This window comes from Mesocricetus auratus, unplaced genomic scaffold (genome assembly GCF_017639785.1).
Source record: "Mesocricetus auratus isolate SY011 unplaced genomic scaffold, BCM_Maur_2.0 Super-Scaffold_4256, whole genome shotgun sequence".
NCBI lineage: Eukaryota > Metazoa > Chordata > Mammalia > Rodentia > Cricetidae > Mesocricetus > Mesocricetus auratus.
Window position 1 is genome coordinate 73,715,765 of NW_024429182.1, and position 24,065 is coordinate 73,739,829.

At 53.6% G+C, this 24,065-nt stretch overlaps 1 protein-coding gene across 3 annotated transcripts; it reads right to left on the reverse strand.

Annotated features, from left to right (window-relative positions):
- Positions 1-24,065, reverse strand: Il4r (interleukin 4 receptor). Of its 3 annotated transcripts, none has more exons than XM_040754786.1 (10): positions 23,966-24,065; positions 11,732-11,818; positions 10,165-10,303; positions 8,387-8,550; positions 7,444-7,595; positions 5,503-5,659; positions 4,920-5,019; positions 3,097-3,175; positions 2,750-2,799; positions 1-2,414 (listed from the first exon to the last, which is right to left on the reverse strand). In XM_040754786.1, the coding sequence occupies exons 2-10, from the start codon at positions 11,799-11,801 to the stop codon at positions 881-883; spliced, it is 2,445 nt and encodes an 814-aa protein (XP_040610720.1). In that variant the 5' UTR covers positions 11,802-11,818; positions 23,966-24,065; the 3' UTR covers positions 1-880. The 3 variants fall into 3 exon arrangements, with proteins under 3 accessions (XP_040610720.1, XP_040610708.1, XP_040610713.1); XM_040754774.1 differs by lacking the exon at positions 23,966-24,065 and adding an exon at positions 13,656-13,676; XM_040754779.1 differs by lacking the exon at positions 23,966-24,065 and adding an exon at positions 13,656-13,675 and having other exon boundaries at positions 8,387-8,538.

Consider the following 24,065-nt stretch of genomic DNA (forward strand, 5'->3'; position numbering starts at 1 on the left):
CAAGATAAAGAGTCTTTATTGACGTAAAGCTCCGCGTGGCCTGGCCTGCCCTCCTTGCAAACATATTGGGTGTGCAAAGGCAAAGACATACGGGCCCTGCCCAACCTGGCCCCATCCTTCCAGAAAGCAGTCCGACTGCACTCTGTCGTCTGCTACCACCTACCACAAGCAGCCCCAACCCTTTGTGGTCTCGTCCTGACGGTCAGCAGTGGTGTCCACTGGGACTCGCCACTGGGCAGCTGCATCTCCACCTCCACATTCCAGGAGCCCTGGCTGCAGGTCACGTGTGGGCAACTGGCAGCGACTGCTTTCCTGTAGCCTTGTTGCTCTCCACAACTGAGTTGGCCGGGACAGTAGATTCTGCCTCCAGCCTTAACCCACAGTAGCTGTTCAATGAACGGCCACCTTGGGGCCAATAACTGCCCTCCCTGAACCTACTATTTCTACCCATTTTTAGTGCCTCCCAAGCCACTGCCAGGCCAGCTCTGAGTTTCTAGGCTTAGCTTCCAGCTCAGTGAGAGTCAAGCAGCTGTGCCAGGACTGCTGTGAGCCTTGGGCAACAGATCTATTTGGTGAAAAAAAAGGGGGGGGCTGAGCAGGTAGGGCACCAAGAACTGGGAGAGCAGGGGGCTTAGGACTCTCAGCACTGTTGTGGCACACAGAATTCTGAGCCCCCGAATCCCTTGTGAGGAGAGCCCAGGCCAGTGGTGGGAAGGCAGCCAGGCTCCAAGCTCCAGGGTCAGGCTAAGTTCACATCTTCAATTCATCCTTCTCTGGATTCTGGGAAACCTGCCAGCTGGGCTGTCTCCTGGGAGGCACGCCCCTGGCTTGGATGAACCCTGGGCTCATGACCGACCTCGACAACAGCACACTCACTCACCTAGGAAACTGCCATGCCCAGGGTGCCAGCAGACACCTTGGTGGTATGGCTGGAAATAGCATGACCAGCAACCTTGCCCTCCACGGACAAGTTTGAAGGTGTCCTGGGTGCTGAGATGGGGTTGGCTTCTGGCGACATCTCCCCAGGGCAGGTTTCCAAGGTCCCTGAGAGGCTCCCTGGGGATGGTGACCTGTCCCCACAACAGCAGCCACAGCAGGGGCTAGCAACCATGTGGCTCTGGCCCCCTTCCTCCTGGCTGTGGTGCTGCTTCAGGTGGCCACACAGGTGGCAGGTGAGGGAAGAGTAGACAATGCCAAGGCCTAGGTCATCCCCAAAGGGCGTGGGCACTTGATCTGCAGGAGGAGGGGCCTTTAGCCTGTCACCTTCTTTGAGTCCTAGCTCCAGACCAAGGCATTCTGGGGTGCTGCTGGGTGGGACTGAGTTCTGAGAACTGGATGGCAACCCCATGTCCAGTCCGAAGGTGAATAAGGGCATGGAGCTAGGGGACTGGTTAGGAACAGGGTTCTGGAAGGGCTTGTAGCCTCCGAGCCCACTGTCAGTGCCCGGTTCTGCTTGGAAGGGCTTATAGCCTCCACTCTCAGTCCCCAGTCCTGCTGTGTCTGTGCAGATGGCGCTGCGGTTGAGCAAGCTGGAGAAGGCCTTGTAACCTGCAGCATCCACACTGGGCCCGAAGCAAGGCACCCTGGGGTCCTGGGTGGCACCCTGCTTCACTGCCTGCACAAACTCCCGGTAGCCATTGGTAGGGGTTGAGTCACAGCCAGCTGCCCCATGCTGCAGGATACTCAGGTGAAGGATCTGTTCCCAGCTTTCCACTTGCTGCACAGGTGGGCCTGAAGGGTGAGGGTCAGCTGGGCTTGGAGGGTCCCCTTCTTCCAGGTGTGCAGCCTGCTGCTGCTCCGAGGTCAGCTCTTCAGGATGTGGGGACGGGCTGCCAAAGTCACTAAAACTGCGGTAGGCAGGATTGTCTGTGACGACAAGTGGCACCTGTGTGCAGGCTGGGTCAGTTGCATCGTGGGTTAGGGTGCCTGAGGGAGGGTCCGGGTGTAAAGGCTGTTCTGTGGCCTGCCCCGTGAGTAAGTGGCTCCAGGCCACAGAAGCTGGCCCACAGTCTGAAGGCATAGGGGAGCACGACTCCCTCAGGCTCAACTGGCCAATGCACCCATCTTCAGCCTTCAGCAAGTCTGAAAACAGGTTTTCAGTGAGCCGGGCCATGATGTCTGCCTGACCCTCCTGCAGGCCACCTGTGCTGTTCTCGGGTAACATGCTCTCGTCCCCTCTGACCATCTCCTCTTCTTCCTCCTCGCTCTCTACTGGGGCCTCCATACAGCGCACCACACTGACACTGACATTCTCTGGCCAGAGGACAGTCCTGGCGACCTCCACAGGACGCCAGGCTGCCTTTTCAGGACTCTGGAGAGGCCCAGTTTTGGCAGCCTTTGGGGACTCTGATTCCTTCTTCACACCGTGCTCGAGCAAGCAGGGCAGCAGTTTGGTCAGACAAGTCTTCCAGCGTCTGCAGAAAGAAGATTCAGGGTTCAGTCTCACCACAATTGAAAAACTCCTTTTCATCCTCTAGAACCCTGCATGGAATCACCCTGTATTGATATTGGGGTGTCATAGACATGACTTCTGGCTTTATTATCAATACCCAGTCTGTTCTCACTGTAGAATGGGAACTTAGCCACCCATAATTGCCTCCTGTCACCCTTGGGGCTAGGAAGAGAGAAGGCAGTTGGGGGGGGGGGTTGGAGAGGGGGAATGACTCTGCCATCAGCTGAGTAGCTACCACATTCTCACACTTCCCAAATCCACAAGAGCTACAACCCAAGTTCAAGTTCAGATACATACGGGCACTTGGTTGACTCCTGGCTTCGGGTCTGCTTCTCCCAGAGGGGCACCTAAAACAGACAGTCAATTAGATAATGGGGTGTTGTTGTCTGCCAGCCCAGCCCAGTGACAGAAGGCTCGGGGTCTTCACGGACAGCAACTGTGCCTGGACGGCTGAGGTCCACACAGGCCCCACAGAGCTCTGGGAGCCAGAGATAATACTGGGCCCACATGGACATGGGTGTGGACTTCACAGCTGTCCACTGTGTGGCTTACCACCCTTGGCTCTGGAGTCCCAGTGGTTTGCTCCTAGCGCCCACTCCACCCGTGGCTGGGAGTGACACTATGGAACACTTGCATCCTCCTACCTGAGAGTCCTGAATGATGATGGCCACCAGGGGACTGCGTGCTGGGGTGGGAATCTGGTCCCACCACGTCTTCTTAATCCTGAGGGTAAAGGAAGAGGGTTGGTCTCTGAATGTGCTGTGGTCAAGGTACTCTTGCAAGCATCCTGGCCAGGGCTCCTCCAGGGCTCCGAGGCTACACTGACTCCACTCTGGATACACAACAACAATGTTGTTCCTAACCTGCTGAGGATGACTTCATCCAGAGCCATTCTAAACAGGGAGAGGGGCCCAGAGCACGTGTGATGCTGGCAGAGCGGCTTCGCAAACTCACACTATGGCAGCCTCTGGGGCGGCTGCCTCTGACCCAGCAAGGACTCTACTCACAGCAGAGATCCTGCTCCCGCAGTAGACTCTTCTTAGGAGTAGCAGTAGCTTTGTGCCATGCTGGCTTTAACAGGCCCGAGAGGCCAGGAACCATGGGGAAGCAGCCGCTCCCTCTCTTCCTGGACTGCCTGACTCCTGTGGTTCTCACTCCACCAACTTCCCACAGTGTTTGCTGAGCACCTACTATGCATCAATCACTGTGCCAAGGCCACAGGGACCAAGGCAGACAAAGAGGTAGGCAAAGCCCTGTGGGGGGGGGTAGCCTTCAAGAGAAACAAGAAGCACAGGCAGACATGGTCACGTGGTACTCATTCACCATGAGCAAGACCACGGCCAGGCATGGTGACTGGGTATCATCCCAGTCACTCAGGAGTCTGGGCAGAAGAGTCAAAGTTCAAGGCCTTCCTTCCTAAGCTGAAATGAGTTCGAGGCCAGCCGGGACAATTGAAGTAGAAGGCTAAGGTGGAGATGCAGGGATAGAGTGGGATGTGTGGGGCCCTGGCTTCCAAAACAGTTACAAGAATAAAAAGACAACGATGTACAAGTGTAGGAGGAAGGAGGGAGGGAGAATCAGGCTGGGGGTAGTAGGGATTAGCCCAGAGACGGTCAAGGGACAGAACTTTCAGGGTGGGGACGTGGCCAAGCACATGCCGTGTGGCTTCAAGAACTGAAGGCTGCTGGGTGGGACCTGGGGTGGGGGAAGGGAAGGGCAACAAAGAACAGAGAAACCGAGGCTCAGGGCAGCAGTGCCTAGTTCAGAGTGACTTGGGCACGGAAGGCAAGCTACAGAGAGGACCCAGCATTCCCAGCAGACTGGGGGGGGGGGCACCACACGGCATCACTCCTCAGTTACTGCTAATCTCATTTCACAAAGAACATGGCCCTGGGCCCGGGTTCCAGGGTAGAACTCAGCAGAGATAGACCTTCCCCATCTACCAGCCCTGCCCAGGCTCCCCTGGAGGTCTTGGTCTCACAGTCACTCTGAGCCTACAGAGGAGCTCAGGTTACAGGCAGCTTGCCAGCCACCTAGCCACCTACCAGCAAGCAAGCACCTCCGACAGGCCTCGCTCATATCCTACTATATTCCCACCATCTACTCAAATTCCTCTGCCAACACATAAACTACGCCTGGACCATACCATGGACACTGAGAGGGACGCAGCAACAACTCCATTTCCTTTGTGCCAAAGAAAGACCCCTCCCCAGCCCTCCCCAGAGCACCCACCATCACTACCCTCCTACCCCCACCCCTGCTCTCTTCTCCAGGGCACAGCTACCGTGGAAAACGCTCCAGCCACTGGCCTGAGAGGCAGTCTTTGGACCAGAGACTGAGTCCTTGTCTCAGCCAGCACAGTGGCCAATCAGAGACTGTATTACGGCAGCCAGGACAGACAAGCAGGGTACCCACACCCAGCACTGCGGAAGGGCCAGCTTGCAGCACCAGCCAAAGAAGAACTCACTTGATGATGCCGATGTAGCACGACAGGCAAAACAACAGGATGCAGAGGCAGGAGATGCCAACCCCCAGTGGGAGGCGCTGCACCAGGGGCAGCGGGAAGTCTGCAAGATGAAGGACAGCCGTGAGCTGGGAGCCCGCCCTGTGCCGTGTGCCGTCAGCCTCCACTCCCTCGGGGTTCCCCCAGGATCCTTGGCTGCAGAGAGCTCCCCACCTGTCTCCCTAGCTCTCCCCCTCACATGCCAAGACTTTAGCACACCTGCACCCCCACTGTCCCTGAGCCAAGTCCAGACCACAACAGCTTGAAGCTGTTGCTCCGGCTTTCCGAAGTTCAGAGGTCAAGTGCACTGACAAGTGGGAGGCCCTGAGTTCAAAGCCTCCTCTGTGCGTCCTTGCTGAGCAGTCCGGGGCAAGTTGCTAATCCCCTCGGGTTCTCATCTGTTCAGTGGAGTTAGAAACATCTTTCTCACAGGCCGTGAGGACCACGGGATTAAAAAGGTCACACATCCAGCTGAGGGACAGCCAGAGGGAATTCCTGACTAGAGTACACACTGTTAGACACCACAGCCCAGGGCCCTGATACTCACGGTTGTATATCATGATGCTGGGACTCCACTTACTCCACGTGCCACTGAAGTTCTGAGCCAAGACCCTCACCCGTGCCCTGTAGTGCACCCCTGACTTGAGGGTCTTGGTTGGGAGGAGCAGTCTGGGTTCCACGTAGGTCACATTATAGACTATGAACTGTCAGAAGAGAATGTATGAGAGCCAGGCTGGCAGGGATGTGTGTTGGTTCCCAGCCTGGCTGCCGGTCAGTGGTACTGCTGGGGGAGAGGGGTGGGGGCTTGTACATGTGTTTTTCAGCAAATATTGTCAAGCTGTGCTTGAATGACCTTGGGACTCCTGCAGTGAGGCAAGCACAGGGGGTCTGGGAGCAGTGGAGCTGGCATAGTCAAAAACGGAAGTACAGGGTTCAGGAGATGGTTCCGTGCCATGCAAGCGTGAGGACCTGAGTTTGAATCCCCAGAACCCATGTAAAACCCTGGAGCATGCGTCTGTAGCCCTGATGGGAATTAGGAGACTCCAGAAGCTGGTGGCCAGCTAGCCTGTGTAGACAGTGGGGAAAACAGACCCATCTCAAACATCGTGAAAGGCCGGGACTGATATACATGTGCTACACTCCTGCACTCAGACCCAACACACACATCATGAGCAAAAGATGGAAAACTGATTAAAAACCAAAAACAGAAACAAAGCAACCCCAGGACGGGGGCAAGTGCCAGGAAGGAAGGGGAGGCAGAGTGAGGGTGAGGAGACACTATCGGAGATCCTTTTAGTCAGTGGACAAGCGGCACCCACGCTCATGCGGTCATTCCCACAGCCCGGCTACTGCTGAGAGAATGACAGAGAGGGTAGCAGCCCTCCCCTGGTTCCTCCCATGCTTAGCCATGGGATATCAACTATTATCTGGACAAGTGGATTAAACTGGGTTTGAACACACTGTAAACTAAGGCTAAACTGTATGATCTTGGACTAGTGACCTCATCAGGGAAATCCCACCACTGGGAAATGGGTGGCAGGAAATAACCCCCACCCACAGGGGCCCAAGCAATCGCCACAGACACCTACCTGCCTTTGTCTATCTAATAACACCTCCCTGCACTGCAATTTTTGGGGATTCTGTTTGTTTGTTGTTGTTTGAAAGGTCTATGTAGCCCAGGCTAGTCTAGAACTTCCCATCCTTTCCCTCTGTCTCCTGAGGGCTGTGGTTACAGGCATGCGCCACCACACCTAGCCCAGCTCAGCAAGGAGCTGTGACCCATGCACAGAAGACAGGTCACCATGAATGACACACAAAAGCCAAAGTGTCCAGGAGTGTGCCCAGCCTGAAGTGACCACTCTACCACCCACAACCTCATGCATTCCCTTCTGGGAAGCAGATGTGGCCCCAAACCCTTTGCTAACAGAGTTAAGATGGCAGGGATAGGTCCTCTCCCTGAGACTATGGTTTGGATCCAGAATATTCCCTAGAGTCCACATGGGAGAGGCTTGGTCCCTAGAGTGGAACCACTGTATGTGAAGGGTGGGTCACAAAGCCATCCTCTTGGGAGGAATCAGGACAGGGGGCACGTGTTTGCGTGTGTCCCTCTCTTTCTGTCTCTGGCCACCATGAGGTGAGTGGCTCTGCTCCACTCCTGCCGTGGTGCTGCAACACAAGCCGGAGTGATGGGGCCACGAGACCAGGAACTGTTCTCCAGGGAATCACACACTTAAATAAAGCCTGCCTCTTAAAGTCGATTATCTCGGCACTTTATCTTAGTGATGGAAAACTGGCCAACACTACTGCACACTGAAGATGGAGGACCAGGAAGGGGAAGGATGTGCCTGGGGCAGGGCCCGGTGAGGAGTGAGCTCTCTGGTTCACTGTCCTACACCACACCTCTTCCCAAGTTCCCTACTCCAAAGATGCAGCCGTCCCTCCCAGCCCTGTTCCCAGTCAACGGCAGGGATCCATGGCACGCACTCACTTCCTCAGGGTTGTCCACTCTGGAGATGTTGACCATGTAGATGAGTTCCTTGTACAGGGTGTTTGTTGATGGGTACGGGTTGCTCCATGTCAGCAGCCATGCATTGGAGACGTTGGTGTGGACTGTGAGATTGCCTGGAGCCAGGGGCTTCACTGGGGAGAAAGAGAGCCTGCATGAGGGCCTTGAGCCTTGGAATCTATTTTGTTTTGATGTCTGGATTAACAACTTCATCTCTTTTTTGGGGGGGGAGGGGGCTGGCCTCGAACCCCTGACCCTCCTTCCTGACTCCTAAGTGCTGGGATTACAGGAGTATGCTACCTCACCCAGCTTCATCACTTCTTATGTAGTCATATCTGTGAAATCACAACTGTAGCATGCATATTAAAGTCAATGTGAAAATGACTTTAAACTCATTCGTGGGTTAATTCTACTAACTCGTGGGTACCCAGCAGCCTGAGCAGCAGTTCTAATCACAGACAGAAAACCCTGAGATCTTGGGGGGATGTGGTCTTAAATTCTGCCTCTGGTACTGAGAAGTTGTGTGACCTAGGGCAAGCTGCCTGCCTTTTCTGATATTCGAAATGAGGGTAATCAATCTCCTTCACAAGCTGAGGTACAGATAAGTAATGTGATTTGCCCTGGGTCGCCCAGCAACAAATTCTTGCTTTGGATTCCTGTTGTAACTACACTGAGGCACGCTCATTGGCAGAGCATTTGCCTAGCATCTGTGAAGTCCTGGGTTCTGTCCTCAGTGACACAAATAAATGAACTGTGTGGAGCAAGCTTGTGCTAAGGGTTGCTGCAGGGACTCCGGGTGAGGGAGGACCTGTGCTGGAGCAAGGCCAGCCTTCCATGGTCAAGGCCACGTGACAAGTCAGCAGCTGACCTACAGCAAGTGTGCACCCCGCCCCCCTGTTGGAGCATCCTGCCAGCCAGGCCTTACCATTGCTACTGGGCCTGAAGGAGCCCCACCACAGCAATCGTCCCTCAGCATACAGGACCAGTTTGTAGGAGTCTGTCTGGATCAGTTCATCTGTATCCATGCGGCACACACACACAGTGCTGGCGCTGTTCTCCGGGATGCATGTGTGGTTTCTGCAGACCAGGCTGGATTAGGAAATTTCCCATGGTCACCAGCTTCCCAACTGCCCAACAGGAAGACCAGAGCAGCCGGGACCAGGCAGGCACCTGACTTAGGGTTGGCATCTTGCTAGTCACACCACCCCATTCTGGACACTCCTGTGTTGATCTGGCTATAGACCTCAGTCCCAGGACTTGAACATTAAGAAATTCATGGTGTCCCAGCATCCCTCAGTTCACAGTGGACTGTGATAAGCCCAGCACACCTCCCACAGACTCCTGTACACACTAGTGTAATCCTGCCAAAGGGCCACCTAGAGAGGCCACCTACATCTCACAGGCCAGGGGCCAAAACTCATTTTCTGTAAAAGGCCAGACATGACATTGAAGGCTTTTGAAGACAATACAGTTTCTGTCACAACAACAAATTGCTGATGTAGCCCTAAAGCAGCCACAGATGAGATGCAAATTAATGAGATGGTGTGTGCTACTAAAACTTTATTCATAAAAACAGTAGTTTGCCTGCTGTGGTAGCACATGCCTTTAATTCCAGCACAGACAGAGGTAAGCAGATCTCTGTGAGTCTGAGCCCAGGATGGTCTACATAGCCAGTTACAGGACAGCCAGATACATAGAGAGATCCTGTCTCAAAAGACAAACAAACAAAAACCAAAAAACAAGTAGTAGCCAACAGACCCGAGGTCCACAGTTTGCCAGTGTGTGGTCTGTGCCAATGTGCAAAATCACAGTTCACTTGCCTTAAGGCCTTAAGGAGGATGGAGGCTCACTCCAAAGGCATTAGGGCCACGTCAGTGTGTGTCTCTGGAGCACTGGGTCTGTGGACTTGGTTTCGTCCTAGGCACAATGCTCACAGAGCACCTGGGTGCCTTGGAATATCACAGCGTGAGCCCTGGACTCTATGCCTGCGTACCCTGCCATCCATCTACACAGCAAACTCCACAGTCTTGTCCCATGACTAAGCTCAGGGGTCATCTTGTCCCATGGCTAAGCGTGCTCAGGGGTCATCCGTCAACCTTCCACCGTTCTCTCGACCTAACATGCGGACGGACCCTGGAGATTAAACTCAAGCCATCAGGCACTTTATCAGCTGAGCCATCTTGCCAACCTTATTTGTGATTTTTTTTTTTTTGGAGACGAGATCTAGTTCTGGCCCTTGCTAATGTTAGATGCAAAAGAAGTTGGAGAAGTGCTGATCTAGTTGAATATCCCAGCCACATGAATACAGGGACAGTGAGTGGGTCCAGAGTCCTACAGTGTCCTCTGTACCTACCCTGTGGGGTTGGGTGGGGTGCTGGCAACTGAACTCAAGGTTATCCATTGGAAAGTACTCTACCACTGAGCTACATCCTCAGCCCTTTCCCCTGTTTAATTTTGCAACAGGATCTCACTAAGTTGCCCAGGCGGGCCTACCTCAGCTTCCCAAGTTATAGGTCTGCACCACCAAACTCCAAGCTCGGCTCAACTGTAGTATCACACAGGATACCTCATCCCAGACCTGGCCCCACCTCAAACACCACCCAATAAGCTGCCGCAGCTGCACAGCACAACATATCCTGGTACCTGCTGGGAGCAGCAAAGGTTTGGACAGACCTCTGGGCACTGTGTCCCTAACCTACTTACTCAGAGAACTCAAAGTCCAGCCAGTATAACAGGTGGAGCTGAGATCTGCAGTCGACAGCGCCATCCAGGTACCACTCACAAGTGGAATTGCGGATGTAGTCAGAGAAGCAGGTGGGCTCACCCAGCACCTTAATGCTCCCTGCAGAGACAAGATGACCCGAGCATGGGAATCATGGCAAGAGTCTCCCACCACCAAGGTAAGAGGGAGGCTAGTGCAAACAGGACCAAGAACTCATGCCTGTGTGCATGCGGCGAGCGCACACGTGCGCGCACACACACGCACACACGCTCACACTCAGAGGTTCCACTCCATTCCAGTAGCACCCACCCTAAAGCACAGGGGAAAAGGTGGAGCCCTGTAGAGCTGCCCACTCCCCACATCTCCCTCCCCCATCTCCTTATCCACTGAGACAAGAGGCTGACCCTGCTCTGAACTGCTCAGGCTCTTGTCCTCTAGCGTTCAAGAGGCCTAGCCAACAGAAGGGAGGGAAGGAGGGGACAGACACTCACATGTCAGCTCCCTGCCAACAATTCAGAGACCAGGTACTGTGGGACAGCCAGTGACTGTGGGGCTTTGCTAACTGTTGGGTGCTCTGACTACTATTTGGGGCTCTCAGGAGCTTTCTGACCCAAGCCCTGCATGGCCACATTCCAGACAAAGTCACGATACACATGCCAGTGGGTGCGGCCCGCCATGCAGTTAAGCGTTCACACAGCAAACAAAAGTCTGACCTCCTGGCCCGACTCCTCCAACAGCTGCTCTGGTCTTCCCATCACAGAACTGTCTGCCCTTGTCTGGGCTTGGGGCCGAATTTTTGGGCCCATTTTTTTTTCAGTGTCTCCATAGTTATGTCAGGCTGGGCCTCGGACTTACTATGTAGCCCAAGCTGGCCTCAAACTCACAATCCTCCTGCCTCAGTCTCCCAAGTGCTGAGCTGAGCTGACAGGTGTAAGCCACACTGGCCACACGGATGAGAAACCTTGAAGTCAATTCCCATGTATCCTCACTGTGACCTTCTAGTTGATCCAGAAATGTCTTTTCTTCCCAGACCTCCACTTCACCCTGGTCTTCACTCGACTGCCAGGTCCTCAGACTCTCCAAGGACTCAGTGGTGACTTGTGTGTCACCCCCCCCCCCCATGCCAGGTGGGCTCTGCCTGGGGGCCTCATCGAGAATGTACCTTCAGACACTGGCATGCCCTCCCCTGCTTTTCTTCAAGTTGAACCCACTGTCCCCTGAGAGAAAATCCTCAAGCACCCTGCTTCATTTAACCTGCAATCCCCCCTCTCCACCCCACCCCATTTAGCTCTGAGCTGAGTTTCCCACCATCTTTAGATAACTTTTGTATATAACTCAAAGTATTTTCTACTCATTTCCAGGACGATCTCAATTTTCATTTTGAATTAGTATCAAAGAAAATTAACTATTCAGGACATTTATCATCAGCTGTCCCCTTCCGATACCACGCAGTCTCTACAAGGGCTTTGTCATGTTCATTGATGAACCTCAGGACTCTGACATGTCATTAGTGGTTGATGAATGAATGACAGAGAGGTGGTGACTTACCAGAGCCAGCCACCCACAGCAAAATCAGGAAACTCACAGAGGTCAGGAACTTGGTGCAAAGCCACCCCATTGGGGATGCAAAAGTGCCTGCAGAAGAAAGAGTGGATGAGTGCCGATCTGGGTACAGTGGGGCTCATTTCACTTGTGGCATGGCCTCTCTCCCCCACGTCTCTGTGCCCTCTCCACACAGGGCCAGAGACCGTGCCACTGTTCAACTGTCCCAGAAGAGTGGTAGCACACACTCACAACTTTCTAAAGTTCAAACCCTGGCTCCCTCCCAAACCAGCTGTGAACCTGAGCAAGCTACACTCCGTGCCTCAGCATCCCTCTCTGCCAGTGACCATCTGCTGACAGCCCCATCTGAGGGTGGCTGGCAGCTTAAAGGAACAGACAGAGCCAGCAGAGTCCACACTGCGGCTGGAACAGGTCTCCAGGACCCACGTAAGATCTAGCAGTGTGTGTCTGTAACTGGGAGAGGGGACAGCTCCTCCCTGGAGCTCACTGGCCACAGTCTAGCTTAATGTGTGAGCTCCAAGCTACTACTATTATTATAAACCCTATCTCAGAAAAATGATGGGCTGCAAGCAGTGGTGGCGCACGCCTTTAATCCCAGCACTCGGGAGACAGAGGCAGGCAGATCTCTGTGAGTTCAAGGGCAGCCTGGTCTACTGAGCGAGTTCCAGGACAGCTAGGGCTGTTACACAGAGAAACCCTATCTTGAAAAAGAAAAGGGGGGGGGGCTGGAGAGATGGTTCAGCATCTAAGAGCACAGAGAACTTGGGTGTGGTTCACAGCATCCACATGCCAATTTACAACCTTCTGTGACTCTGGTTTCAAGGAACTCAGAGCCCTCACTGGCCTCCAAGGACACCAGCATAAGTGACGTATACAGACATACAGTCAGGCAATATAACCAGACACATAAATAGATCATTAAAATCAAGATGAAAGTGATAGAGGAAGACACTCAACATCAACCTTTGGCCTCCACACGCACTCATGTAGGCAAAGCAGGCAGGCAGGCATGCACGCACCCATGCACGCACGCATGAGCACACGTGTGCACGCATGCACGAGCGCGCACACACACACACACACACACACTCATGCATCGTGCTTGCGAGATCAACACAGGGTAACTGAGGGCTTAGGGACCTTCAGTGTTTCTCTGTTATTCTTAAAACTGCATTAAATCTTCAATTATCTGAAAATAAAGTTTAAATTTAAGAAAGCAGAAAAAACAAACTCCAAGTCTCTCGTGACATGACTTCAAAGAATCCACTCACCCTCCCCACAAAACTCTAGGGCCCTCTGGGCAGTGACCACAAGCTCCCTTCTCATTGACAGGCCCAGAAACACTCCTGTGAGCCTCATCTGGCCCTCCCCCTGTGCTGAGGGCTCTCCCTACTCTGTCACCATGGAGCAACCGCCCCTGCCTCAGCCTGGCACAACCTCCACCCTCCCTAGGGAGGCTAGGCAAAAAACGTCTCTGGCCGGGCGTTGGTGGCACACGCCTTTAATCCCAGCACTCGGGAGGCAGAGGCAGGCGGATCTCTGTGAGTTCGAGACCATCCTGGACTACCAAGGGAGTTCCAGGACAGCCTCCAAAGACACAGAGAAACCCTGTCTCAAAAAAACAAAACAACAACAACAAAAAAAAAATCTCTGGCCCCAGCACAGCAATGGCGGAGAGATCTGACTGGAAAGAGAAGGGTACTGAGGATGCGGCTTGGTGGTAAAGCTCGTGCTGAAGCCCCCAGAGGCTCCCAAGTTCCATCCCCAGCCATGCAAAAGGAAAAGACAAAAACAAGAAAAAGACGAGAGGAAGCAAAATACAAAGAGTTAATGACTTCAATAGACAAACATCCTACAAGCGAGTGTGACATTTCGTTGAGAAATCAGGCAAAGCATACAAAAGGTTTACCAAAGAGGCTGGAGCAGTAGGAAGACATGGAAGCTCCTTAGGATGCTCGTGGTTTGAGAAATGGAAGCGTATGGGGTAACCTGTGGTCAGGCATGGCAAGGAATGCCCGTAATCCCAGCATCTGGGAGGCAGAGGAGGATTCTAAATTCAAGGCCAGCCAGTACTAAACAGCGAGACTCTCAACTCCTCCCTGATAAAGAAAGGAAACTGGTCATTTAGATCATGTATTTGTCACCACAGCTACTATGTGTCTGTCTTCATTGAGTGCCAGACATGAGAAGACAGGTTTGTGTTTGCCCTTATCATTAATTTGTCCCTGGTCCCCAGAACACTGCTTAGCATATTATGGAGTGTGTGTTCGTGTAACTGTCTGTTAAGAGAGTGAGTGGTAGAAATTAGGCAAGAATAAATTCAGCAATCTGAACACAGACCCTGGGCCAAGCCTCCACCCAGACAGCTATATGGGATGCTGACTGCGACCCCAGTTTACTTCTGAGACGCCCTGTGAGGCAGGTGCCATCAGCATCTCATTCCGCAGGCAAGGGCACTGAAACAGAGCTGGTGAGATGCCTGCTGTGGCCCCAGAGCCACATGGGCCCCAGGCAGACCACCTTGCTGCCTCTTGAGGTGCAGTGCAAATGTGGCCAGACGGCACCGTGACAAGCTGCACATACGGAGGAAGCAAGCTCAAGGGGCTGTGGTGGCTTCTGAGGTGACTGACCCAAGATTCCAGTCTAAGTAGGCCTGTAGCTTCCTCCCGACTTCAAGACTGCTGGGCTGGGCTGGCTGGGAGCCAAGGACACACTGCTCCCAGGCAGCAGCCACTGGGGTTCCCAGAAATGGTGGCCACGTCAGCAGCCCCACCTCAGACAGGGAGGCAGCACAGGCAAGGGCTTCTGTCTGTTCTGGCTCAGTCCAGGGAGGGGCTGGCACAGCCTGCTCCTGCTGTCCCTAGAGCAAGAAACAGCCAGAAAGCCCTTAGATGCCACCTGCCTCCCTGTGTACTCTTTCTGGTCGCAGGTACTTCAAAGCATCTACGGTGTGCCCACTTCTACAGTACAGACATCGCTGCTCAACTCCTTTATTGCTCTTTCTTGGTACGGGGTACTGAACCCAAGGTCCAATGCATACTGAGCTAATAATGCCCTGCGCGGTGTGCGCACGCGTGTGTGTGTGTGCGTGTGTGTGTGTGTGTGTGTGTGTGTGTGTGTGTGTGTGTTCTACATGACTGAATCTGGCTTTCAAGTTTATTCTGTAGCCCAGGAAGGCTTTGAACTTGTGATCCTTGTCTCCGCCTCTTGAGTGGCTGGAGGCATGCACCACAGCTGGCCTCACTCTTTCATTCTGTTAACAAATACCAGAGTGCCATGAGAAGATACAGTCAGGGGGCCTGGGTTCAAATCCTGACCAGAGTAGTCACCAACTATGCACCTTAGGCATGTTCAGAACCTCTCTGGACCCAGGTTGCTCCATCTCTTAGATGGGGCCTGATAGACCTGGACTGACAGTCTTCTGAGTTAGCATCAGGGTCCAGTGGGTCCCTGAGAGGAAGGAAAACTTCAGGGGCAATGGAGGTGGCTTCTGCAGATCTCTGGCAGCAGCCTAGTGGAGGCCAGACTTCACTAGACAGAGTTTCATCAGTGCTCGGGAGCCAGGCATCCTGAGACTTTAGGAATGATCCTGTGGCTGGTGGTGTGCAGGACCTAGGGTGGCAGGCCACCGCATCAGTGCCACCAGGAGGTCCCCAGGCTCTCACCGAGGTGGAAGGGATGATGAGGGAAGGCCTGAAGACCTCACCATCATGAATTGCTAACACAAAGGTCAGGTGTGGCGGCACATGCATCAAAAGGCAGAAGAGGACAGACGTCTATGAGCCAAGAGTCAGCTTTCAAAGCTCCCAGTGAGCCCATTATACAGATTCTAAAAATTCTCAAGGAGGCCTGGAGGAAAGGAAGGCAACTAACCCATCCGGCACTAGTGAGGGCCTGAACTTCCTGCCTGCAGCTGAGCTCTTGGCTGGAGTGAGTTGCAGGTGTGGTCAGCAATAACGGAGAGGCTGGCAGCATTGTCTACCAGGTCAGAGAGACTAGGACCGTCTGGGGGTAATAGGGAGCCACTGAGGACTCTAAAGAAGTGGGAGAAGCAGGCCCCATCGGGGCTGGAGAATGGGCAGGGCTAGTGACACCTGATGACTGAGGAAAGTGTGCTCGTGCACTCTGCCGTGGAGGAGCCTGCAGGAATAGCGTGAACTGTGGACACTAGTCCAAGGAGCCACTGGTCCCAGGGGCAGAATGTTCTAGTGGCTTGAAGACAGCTGAAGAGTCCTGAGGAGATAGGCGCTAAAGCCCAGGAGGCTATGTAACGACAACAGCCTCCCCCAGAAGGGACAAGGGTGGCTGGGCATCCTGGGCTCCCTTTGTGGAGCCCTTGCAAAGGGGGACTATCATAGTCATCAAATGCTAAGTGTTATTTGACAGTTGTAAACATACAAGGTCAACAGTGTCCTTGGGGAGGCCTTCAGGCAACTCCCCCCAGGATCCCTGAAGCCCATCTTATGGAAAATTCTGGAAGCCCGAGAGAGCACCGAGGTCAGGCTGACTCCCATCCTCCCACCCCCCACCCCCACCCCCACGCAGCCCTTTCCTGAAGAACTCCGGTGGCTGCTCTGGGCCATGCTGCGCAGAAGCTCCACAGCAGCCAGGGCTGTGCTGCCTGCCTCTCCAACGCCCTGTTAGGACATCTGGAGTTAGTACAGAGGGCTTCCATGGAGACTTGTTGACACATGATGGCCCTCCTCTGCTAGAATTTTCCATCTCTGGGCTGTGGCCAGTGAGCTGTGATCGAGCTCCACTGTGGTCATTACTTACTGTCTCTGAAACAGGATGCCTGGCTCCTGAGCACTGATTAAACTCTGTCTAGTGAAGTCTGGCCTCCACTAGGCTCTGCCAGAGATCTGCAGAAGCCAGCTCCATTGCCCCTGAAGTTTTCCTCCCTCCAGGGACCCCCTGGACCCTGATGCTAACTCAGAAGACTGTCAGTCCAGGTCTATCAGGCCCCATCTAAGAGATGGAGCAACCTGGGTCCAGAGAGGTTCTGAACCTGCCTAAAGTGCATAGTTGGTGACTACTCTGGCCAGGATTTGAATCCAGGCCCCTGACTGTGTAATTCTTGGTCCGGGCTCTGCCATTGTTTTCATAGTCTTCAACAGAAAACTTATCTCGTGGTGACTGGGACTTTGTGCCCACAGCAGGAGAAATACTGGATACAGGTAAATCCCCTGTGTGCCAGCTGCAGACAGGTGTGGTGAGGGCAAGGGGCACTTGTCTGCATTCTTCCTGCTGTCTCAACCCTGTATCGTTCTGAGCCCTGGCACAGAGGGCCTCCCACATGGATAGGGACCCCAGAGCACCTAAGATACAAGTCAAGGTTCTGGGACAAAGTGCAACTCCACCCTGACCGCCCAAGACCTGCAGACTGAGGTCAGAATGCAGTCTCCTCCCCTGGGAAGTAGGAACAGGTTCACTTGCCTTAGTGGGCAGGTTCAAGGAAGCAAAGATGGTGGCCATGGCCCGGGACAGGGTTTACAGGGAAAAGGGAAAGGCTTACCCTATCCACTGAGAAAAGCCTGATACCATTAAGGCAGGGATGAGTCCCACAGCCTCAAGCTTCCTTTCTGCTGTGGAATACAGGCTCAGAAGCACAAGACCTCCAATTCCTTGGCACACAGCGTGGGGGGGGGACACAATGGGCAGGCATGGACTTCAGGGTGAGAAGTCACGACCATATCCTCAGGAAATGGGTGACTGGAGTGGCAGCAGAGGACCTGCTGTGGAGGTGCAGGCTACGCTACTAACCAGAGCTGACAGGAAGGCCATGAGGGGTGCCCTGCAGCCTGCCATGAGGACTGCCCAAGACAGGAGTTCAAGCCCAGCCTGATCTTGTGAGAGTTATCTCATAGAAATGGGCAACGTAAGAAAAAAAGAGGAGTCTCTAGGGTCAGTCTACCACGGGATCAACGAAGACCTTGGCTTGTGGGGGTCCTTAGGACCCTCTAGTGTTGTCTAGGTCCCTCAAGCACTCACACAGGTCTCTTACACTCCACAGCCACCCCACTGTGCCTGAGAACACCTACGCAGACCTGAGAGCCTGGAGAAAACAGTAATAGGCTCTCTGCATCTGTAAACAGAGCACTGCCTAGCCTGTGCCTGGCCCTGTGTCCAACAATAATTAAATAACTACTGAATAACTAAATTAAGCTTATGGTCCCCATGTGGCCACCATCATTAGCTGGTGTTCAGTGGGTAGGAGCTGACCCGAGAAGCTAGAAGACCCCAGCAAGATGAAAAGAATGCCAAAGGGGGACCCCATGCCCACTCCAGAACTGGCAACAGGGAAAGTCCACCCTTTCTGTCCCTGTGACCACTCCTGTGTCCCAATACAGGGCATCACGGGAAGAGAGGTGGGTTGAAGATGCCTCCTCATCTGCTCATCAAGGTGTCAGAGAAGATTCTAGAACTTCTAGAGCCCCACTACCATCTTCCTTTGAAGTCCACACATGCCCCTGCCACCCAGGTCCCCAAGTACGCCTCGGGCAATGTCACTCAATGGGTCACCTACATGGTCTCCCTCCTTCCCCAGCACTGCCCTCCACACCTTCACCACCCAGGACAAGCCTACTCCTTCCTCAGTTTACCTTTCACTGTCTAACCACCCCTTTCCTTTCCGTTCTCTGAGTTTTGCCAGTTCTCAACCAAAAGTCCCTCAAGGTCCACGTCTCCCATCCATGAAAGAGGAGGCGGCAAGACTGGAGTCATACGCTGTCTCACAACATCCATCCTGGCCAGGGGCTTTCCCACTGTAGGGCCTGTGCCTGTGCCAGCTTTGCTGCCTGAAATACCAGCCAAGGAGCTTCGCCTGAGGAAGAACACACAGCGATGGGTCTGCCATGCCTGACTTCTTCAGTACCTCACTTGATTTCCTACGACGCCAGGTGCTAGGGACCGAACCTAGGCCCATAAACACATCTGAGGCAAGTGTTCTACCACGCATAGAGACCCACCCCCACCACAGACAGGCAGGGCAGGCCATGCCCCACTCTGTGAACAGGAAAGCAATACGCTCAGGATCCCGGCTTCTGAGCAGACTGGAGTGCTAGCCTAGTGCCCTAGGAGCAAACTGTCACAAAGTCACCAGAGTTAGGGTGACAGGCACGAGTGACTGCCAGGGAGTAAGACACCTCAAACGTGGCAGGGAACAGCTCAGGGTGATGCACATGGAGGGAGAGGTGACATCCAAAGTCTGTTGTGCCTGCTTGACACTTCAAAAGTTGTGCCAAGACCAACAGAAACCGAAGCAGAGAACCGAGCTGGGAAGCAGAGCCCACATATGCAGCTGGCGTGGTTATTGGGCTCACACACGGACAGATGAGTTTTCTAGGACTTTGCTCTTAATATAAAACATACATACACATTTTTTATTTTTTTAATATAGGATTACTTACTAGGTCATCCAGATTGGCCTTGAATTCAGGATCCTCCTGCCTCGGCCGGCCGAGTGCTGAGATTACAGGTGTATGTGGTGAACTTCCCGCACGTCTATCATTGGGGGTGGGGAGGTAGCTCAGTGGTTGAAAGGGCTTGTCATGCAAATATGAGGTCCAGAGTTTGAATCCCCAGAACCCATGTAAATGCTGGGTGGGTGTAGTGACCCACTAATAATCCCAACACTAGGAAAGTAGAGACAAGGTATCCCCAAGTCAAGATGGCTAGGGAGACAAACGCCACTGGCAAACTCTGAGGATAAACCCAGCTGTGCATACGAGGAGGACAGTGACCCAGGAAGACCCCGGACTTCATATATAGGCATGTATGCACACATACACACACATACATCCTTTCTGACACATCAGAACATCCAGAAAAAAATGGTCAGAAAAAAATCCCTTTTAAAAGACCAACAAATCCCCCACCATTGAGACAGAAGCCACACGAGTCTATCACAGCAGCCTGAAGAACCACAAATCCAGCAGCAGAGATAACAGAAAACTCTACCTGTCACAAAACCCTCCAAAAGCACACACCACTTCCAAACAGCTCCCTTGGAGGAAACAAGAAGAGATTAGCACCTCTCCGGCAGTGACAGACAGATGGACAGCACAGACTTATTTAGCCAGAAGTATACACTGGAAAACAAGAAAGACTGAAAACAACTGTACTCTCAAAAAATACATTTCAGCTGGGAAGAAACGCTGAAGAGACAGATGGAGGCTCCTTCGGCCCAACAATTACAAACTCCAAGGGGGCTGCAGGCTCTCATAAACAATGACCACAGACAGCAAGAGACAGGACACACTTCTAATCCAAAGAGGTGATGGTCTCCCTCAGCTCTGACGACAAAGGTTTTAACATAGGACTGCAACTAAGTCAAGTCCTATGAACTCAAAAGTCACCAAAGGTCTCAGAAGGAACACCTAGAATAACTGTAGCTGAACAGCCTGTACTAGAGGAACCCAGGGCTGGAGAGGGGCAATGGTCAGTACCTCTGAGGGAGCTGAACCAGGGCCAAGAACTTGAGGTTTCCAGAAAGCTGATCTCAGTGGTCATCCCCAGAGCAATGTGGTAGGACCTCGCTGTCCCAGAAGCAAGCGGACAGGAGATTGCCACTGCTGGTTGGAAGGACACCCAGCCCATGGCTATGACCACAGCTCTCCTCTCTGGGTTTTACTTCCTCATTTGAAAAGGAGGAACACCCCCCTCTGGGTGCCCTAGGAAACCTCAGGCTGCTCAAGTTCTCCAAAATGGACCTGTAAACGATGCTTCCCAGATCCAACCAAGACAATCTTGTTCTTTTAAAGTCTCCTCTGTCAGGGAGCTTGAACAGAGGTTAAGCATGCAGGTTTGTGGGTGACTGCTGTCACAGTGTCACCCGCCAGGACTCTACACCAGCCTGTTTTCTTCCTTGGGGATAGGAGCTCAACCCGACATGCACGTATGTATTTGTCCCCCCCCCCACTCTTTGGGACTGTGGGGAAGGGGCTCATCTAACAATAACCTGCAAACTGATTGGGTGGGAGCCTGACAGCATTCACAAGATTAATGAGCACAGCCAAGTAAAAAGCTGACACCTTAGCAGCATGGGGGAGAGGAGGGCTCATCTGATGAACCTAGTTTTCATTGTTTACAACCAGTGGTGCAGATGAGAGGCTTGCTGTGTGACCCTAAATAAGTTACTGAACTTCTCCGTCACTTCATTCGGAAAACTTGAGTGTCTTACAGTCCCTTGCCTCCCAGGGCTTAAACAAACTATGATTAAGACAAGGTGTCTGTCTGGCTCCTCCCTGCTCCCTCAATCCCATCCAATCCCACTGATTCCTTGCTCACTGCCTAGAGCCTTTATGCTTGCTCTTTTCTCAACTCCAAAGCTAACTCCTCAGAGTCTCCTTCTCCTCAGGACTGTCGGCTTCCTGGGGGCCTCTACTGCTGGGTCACTCGGGGTTTTGATCCTGGCCTATTGATTGACACCCAACACACAGGAGTATTGACCTTCATTCTGTTACTATTTCTGAGGCTCTCAGTCCCAGAGCATCCCCCCGATCTTCCCACCAACCCCATGAAACCCACTTCTTCCCTTCCCAATGCCCACGCATCTAGGAGTCCCTCAGCTGGGGCCCCCACTTGAAGCTTCGCTGCCTCCAAGAGGCTGTGGGCCCCAGAGCATGAGTCAGTGGTGGCAGCACCTGGAACTGCTTGACACCAGCGCTTCTTAGAAAGGCATGCTGTGCTCAAGAGACTGAAGGGCACCCGTAGCCCACAGGCTACAGGAAACCCTGTGTTACCACTCAAGAGACTCCTCCTGGCCTTTCTTCCTCCCATCTTTCTGCCGTACACCTCCCTGGCCCTGTCACTGACTGACGGTGCCTGTGAAACCCCAGGAGCTTAGACACACCATCTCCTCATTGTATGAGCTGCCACTCATGACCCAACAGGGTTGGCATCACCCCTCAACCAGTTGCAAGCACTCAGTGCCTTGGAGTGACCCTGATGACTCTTCGGAACAGTGGGTCAGGGGTGTGGATCTGGTGTGAGTCTGCTCCTCTTGGGGAGTCTAAACTTCAAGGACTTTGCCAAACACCCCGTCTTTGTCCTGCACACCTGGTCCCTCAGAGCAAAGAAGTGCCAGGGGCAGCTTGGAAAAGCAATGTCACCCTAAGTGGGAGAAGACAGTCACCTGCCTTGCTCCCCCGTAAGTGACAGTTTAGAAATGCCATCTCATGGCCATCCTCCTCCCAGATACCCTGACAAATGGGAGGTGCAAGGAAGTGGGGTGATTCTCTTGAGCTCACACAGGTAAGAGCAGCAAGGTCAGATCTGAAGCTGGGCCCCTGTCCTTAGTTCTACCCCCACCCCGGGCCTCAGGCTCAGAGAACCAGAGTATCAGACTCCAAGACGCCCTGATCCATGCTGGATGTCTGAACCCAGGTCGGGTGGATCTGTTTCCACACAGGCGAGCCTCACACAGATACAACAGCCCAGAATGGAAATCCAGCCTGAGAGGCTCAACTGAGGAACACTCAAGAGTGTCTTATCACAGTAGAAACAGGCACAGTGCAGTGCCAGGTGGGAAGGCTCTGTCACTCTCTGATGAGGGACCCCAGCAAAGTCACTGCACACATAACTGGATGTCAGTGGTCTTACTTTGACAGATGAATCCCTGTGGATAACAATTAAGTGACAGATTTTCCACTTAACCCTGAGCGTCTGCCGCCCCTGGGTGCACTCTTGAATGGGGCGTAAGTGACTTCATGTACCCTCACCACGATGCCAGACTGTCCTCACAACAAAGACTGAGCTTGGAGCGCACAAGAAACAAATCAAGCCTTTGCTGGGTCAGGAGCTCTGGCTTTCAGCCTCCAAGCTTCACTCACTTCCCAAGCAGACCTCCTGTGCCATGGGGACGAAGCTTCTTACTATACATGCCACGTGTGAACGTGCACCCCAGCTGAGTGCCCTGCCCCAGGTCCCAGCAGGGTGCAGTGTGGATAAGAACAAGCATTCTCTTCAATCATCCCCAAGTGTGTAGCAGCGGGCCATTGTGCCTGCCTCAGGGACAGCCTCCCTGGCCACCTGGCCTTCCTCAATCTGAGATGACATTGTAGAAGACCTCAGCATTTCACAGCACAGCCCAGACACTGAAAACCCGTCAGATGATCACAACCCTGCCCGATTACCAGTGTGTGGTCATTTGGGCAACTCACCCGGGTTTCCCCATCCCTGCTCTGCAGATCCAAGAGCAGGGTTAGGCCCCGCAATCTGCCCCTGTGACTTACCCAAACCCTCCAGCAGGGCACCCAGTACCTTCGGCAGCACTGTCTCCATTCCCACATATCTGGCTTTTCTATGTTGGCTAGGTGGCACGGGGAGTTTTCCTACTTTCTAGCCTTTGCGCACACACGCTGTACCCACAGCTCAGCATGCCTTCTCCTGCCTCTGAGTCTCAACCTGCCAAAGTGCTCTCCCACACCCCAAACTGGCTCAGGGACTGCACTTCCCTAGGAAGAGGTGTCCTGCCCATTATACTCTAACCCTCTGTCCTGTGTGTTCTTCCCTCAGTCAGCTAGCAGAGCCTAACTAAAACAGCAAGCAGAGCACGGATGAGCTGGAGAACAAACCGAAGGCATATTGGTCAACTCCCATCTCTGCCTCAGTGTCCCCCAATACGGTCATGACTCCTCTGACTAGTTCCTAGGAGGCCTTGCCAGGACTGTGGAATCTCTTTATTCCCTTCTGGCCAGACATATCCTCAAGCCTCAGTTTCCCCATCAGACTTTACGATGGAACTAATGTCCCAGCAAACGCCCCCAGACTCCCAAAACCACCTGTAGGGGAAAGGCTACAGTGGGCCCCACACCTCCCAGAGGACTGGGGAAAGGCAGGGACCAGGAGTGCTGACTTGGGGACAGGATCTGAATCACAGATTGGCTGGCTTATACAACGTCCAGTTTGCCACAATAAACACCCAGGTTCCTGGGTTACTGAACCGGAACCTGGGAGGAGCCTGGCAGTTTCGGCTTCTAAAAGATCCCCTCGGCGTCCCGGTAGGGACTGCCGAGGCTTCCTGGGTTTCAGCGGGCAGGAGGGCAGGCGGGCGGTCCGCCTACTTCTGGCCCTAGCCCGACGGCAGGCGACCCTGGCCGGGAGGGGAGCCCAGCAGCCCCACGCCCACCCGAGGATCTGCGGACCCTGGTCCCAGCCCTGCTCCGTTCCGCGGCCACATCTGGCCGGTCCAGAGCCTTCCCCACCGCCCATTCCTACCTGTGCGCTCAGGCTCCACGCGCCGCGCGGGGCTTTCCTGCGCACTGGACCTCGCCCCGCTTCCTACGCCGCCCGGCGCCCCTTATTTACATGGGCTGCC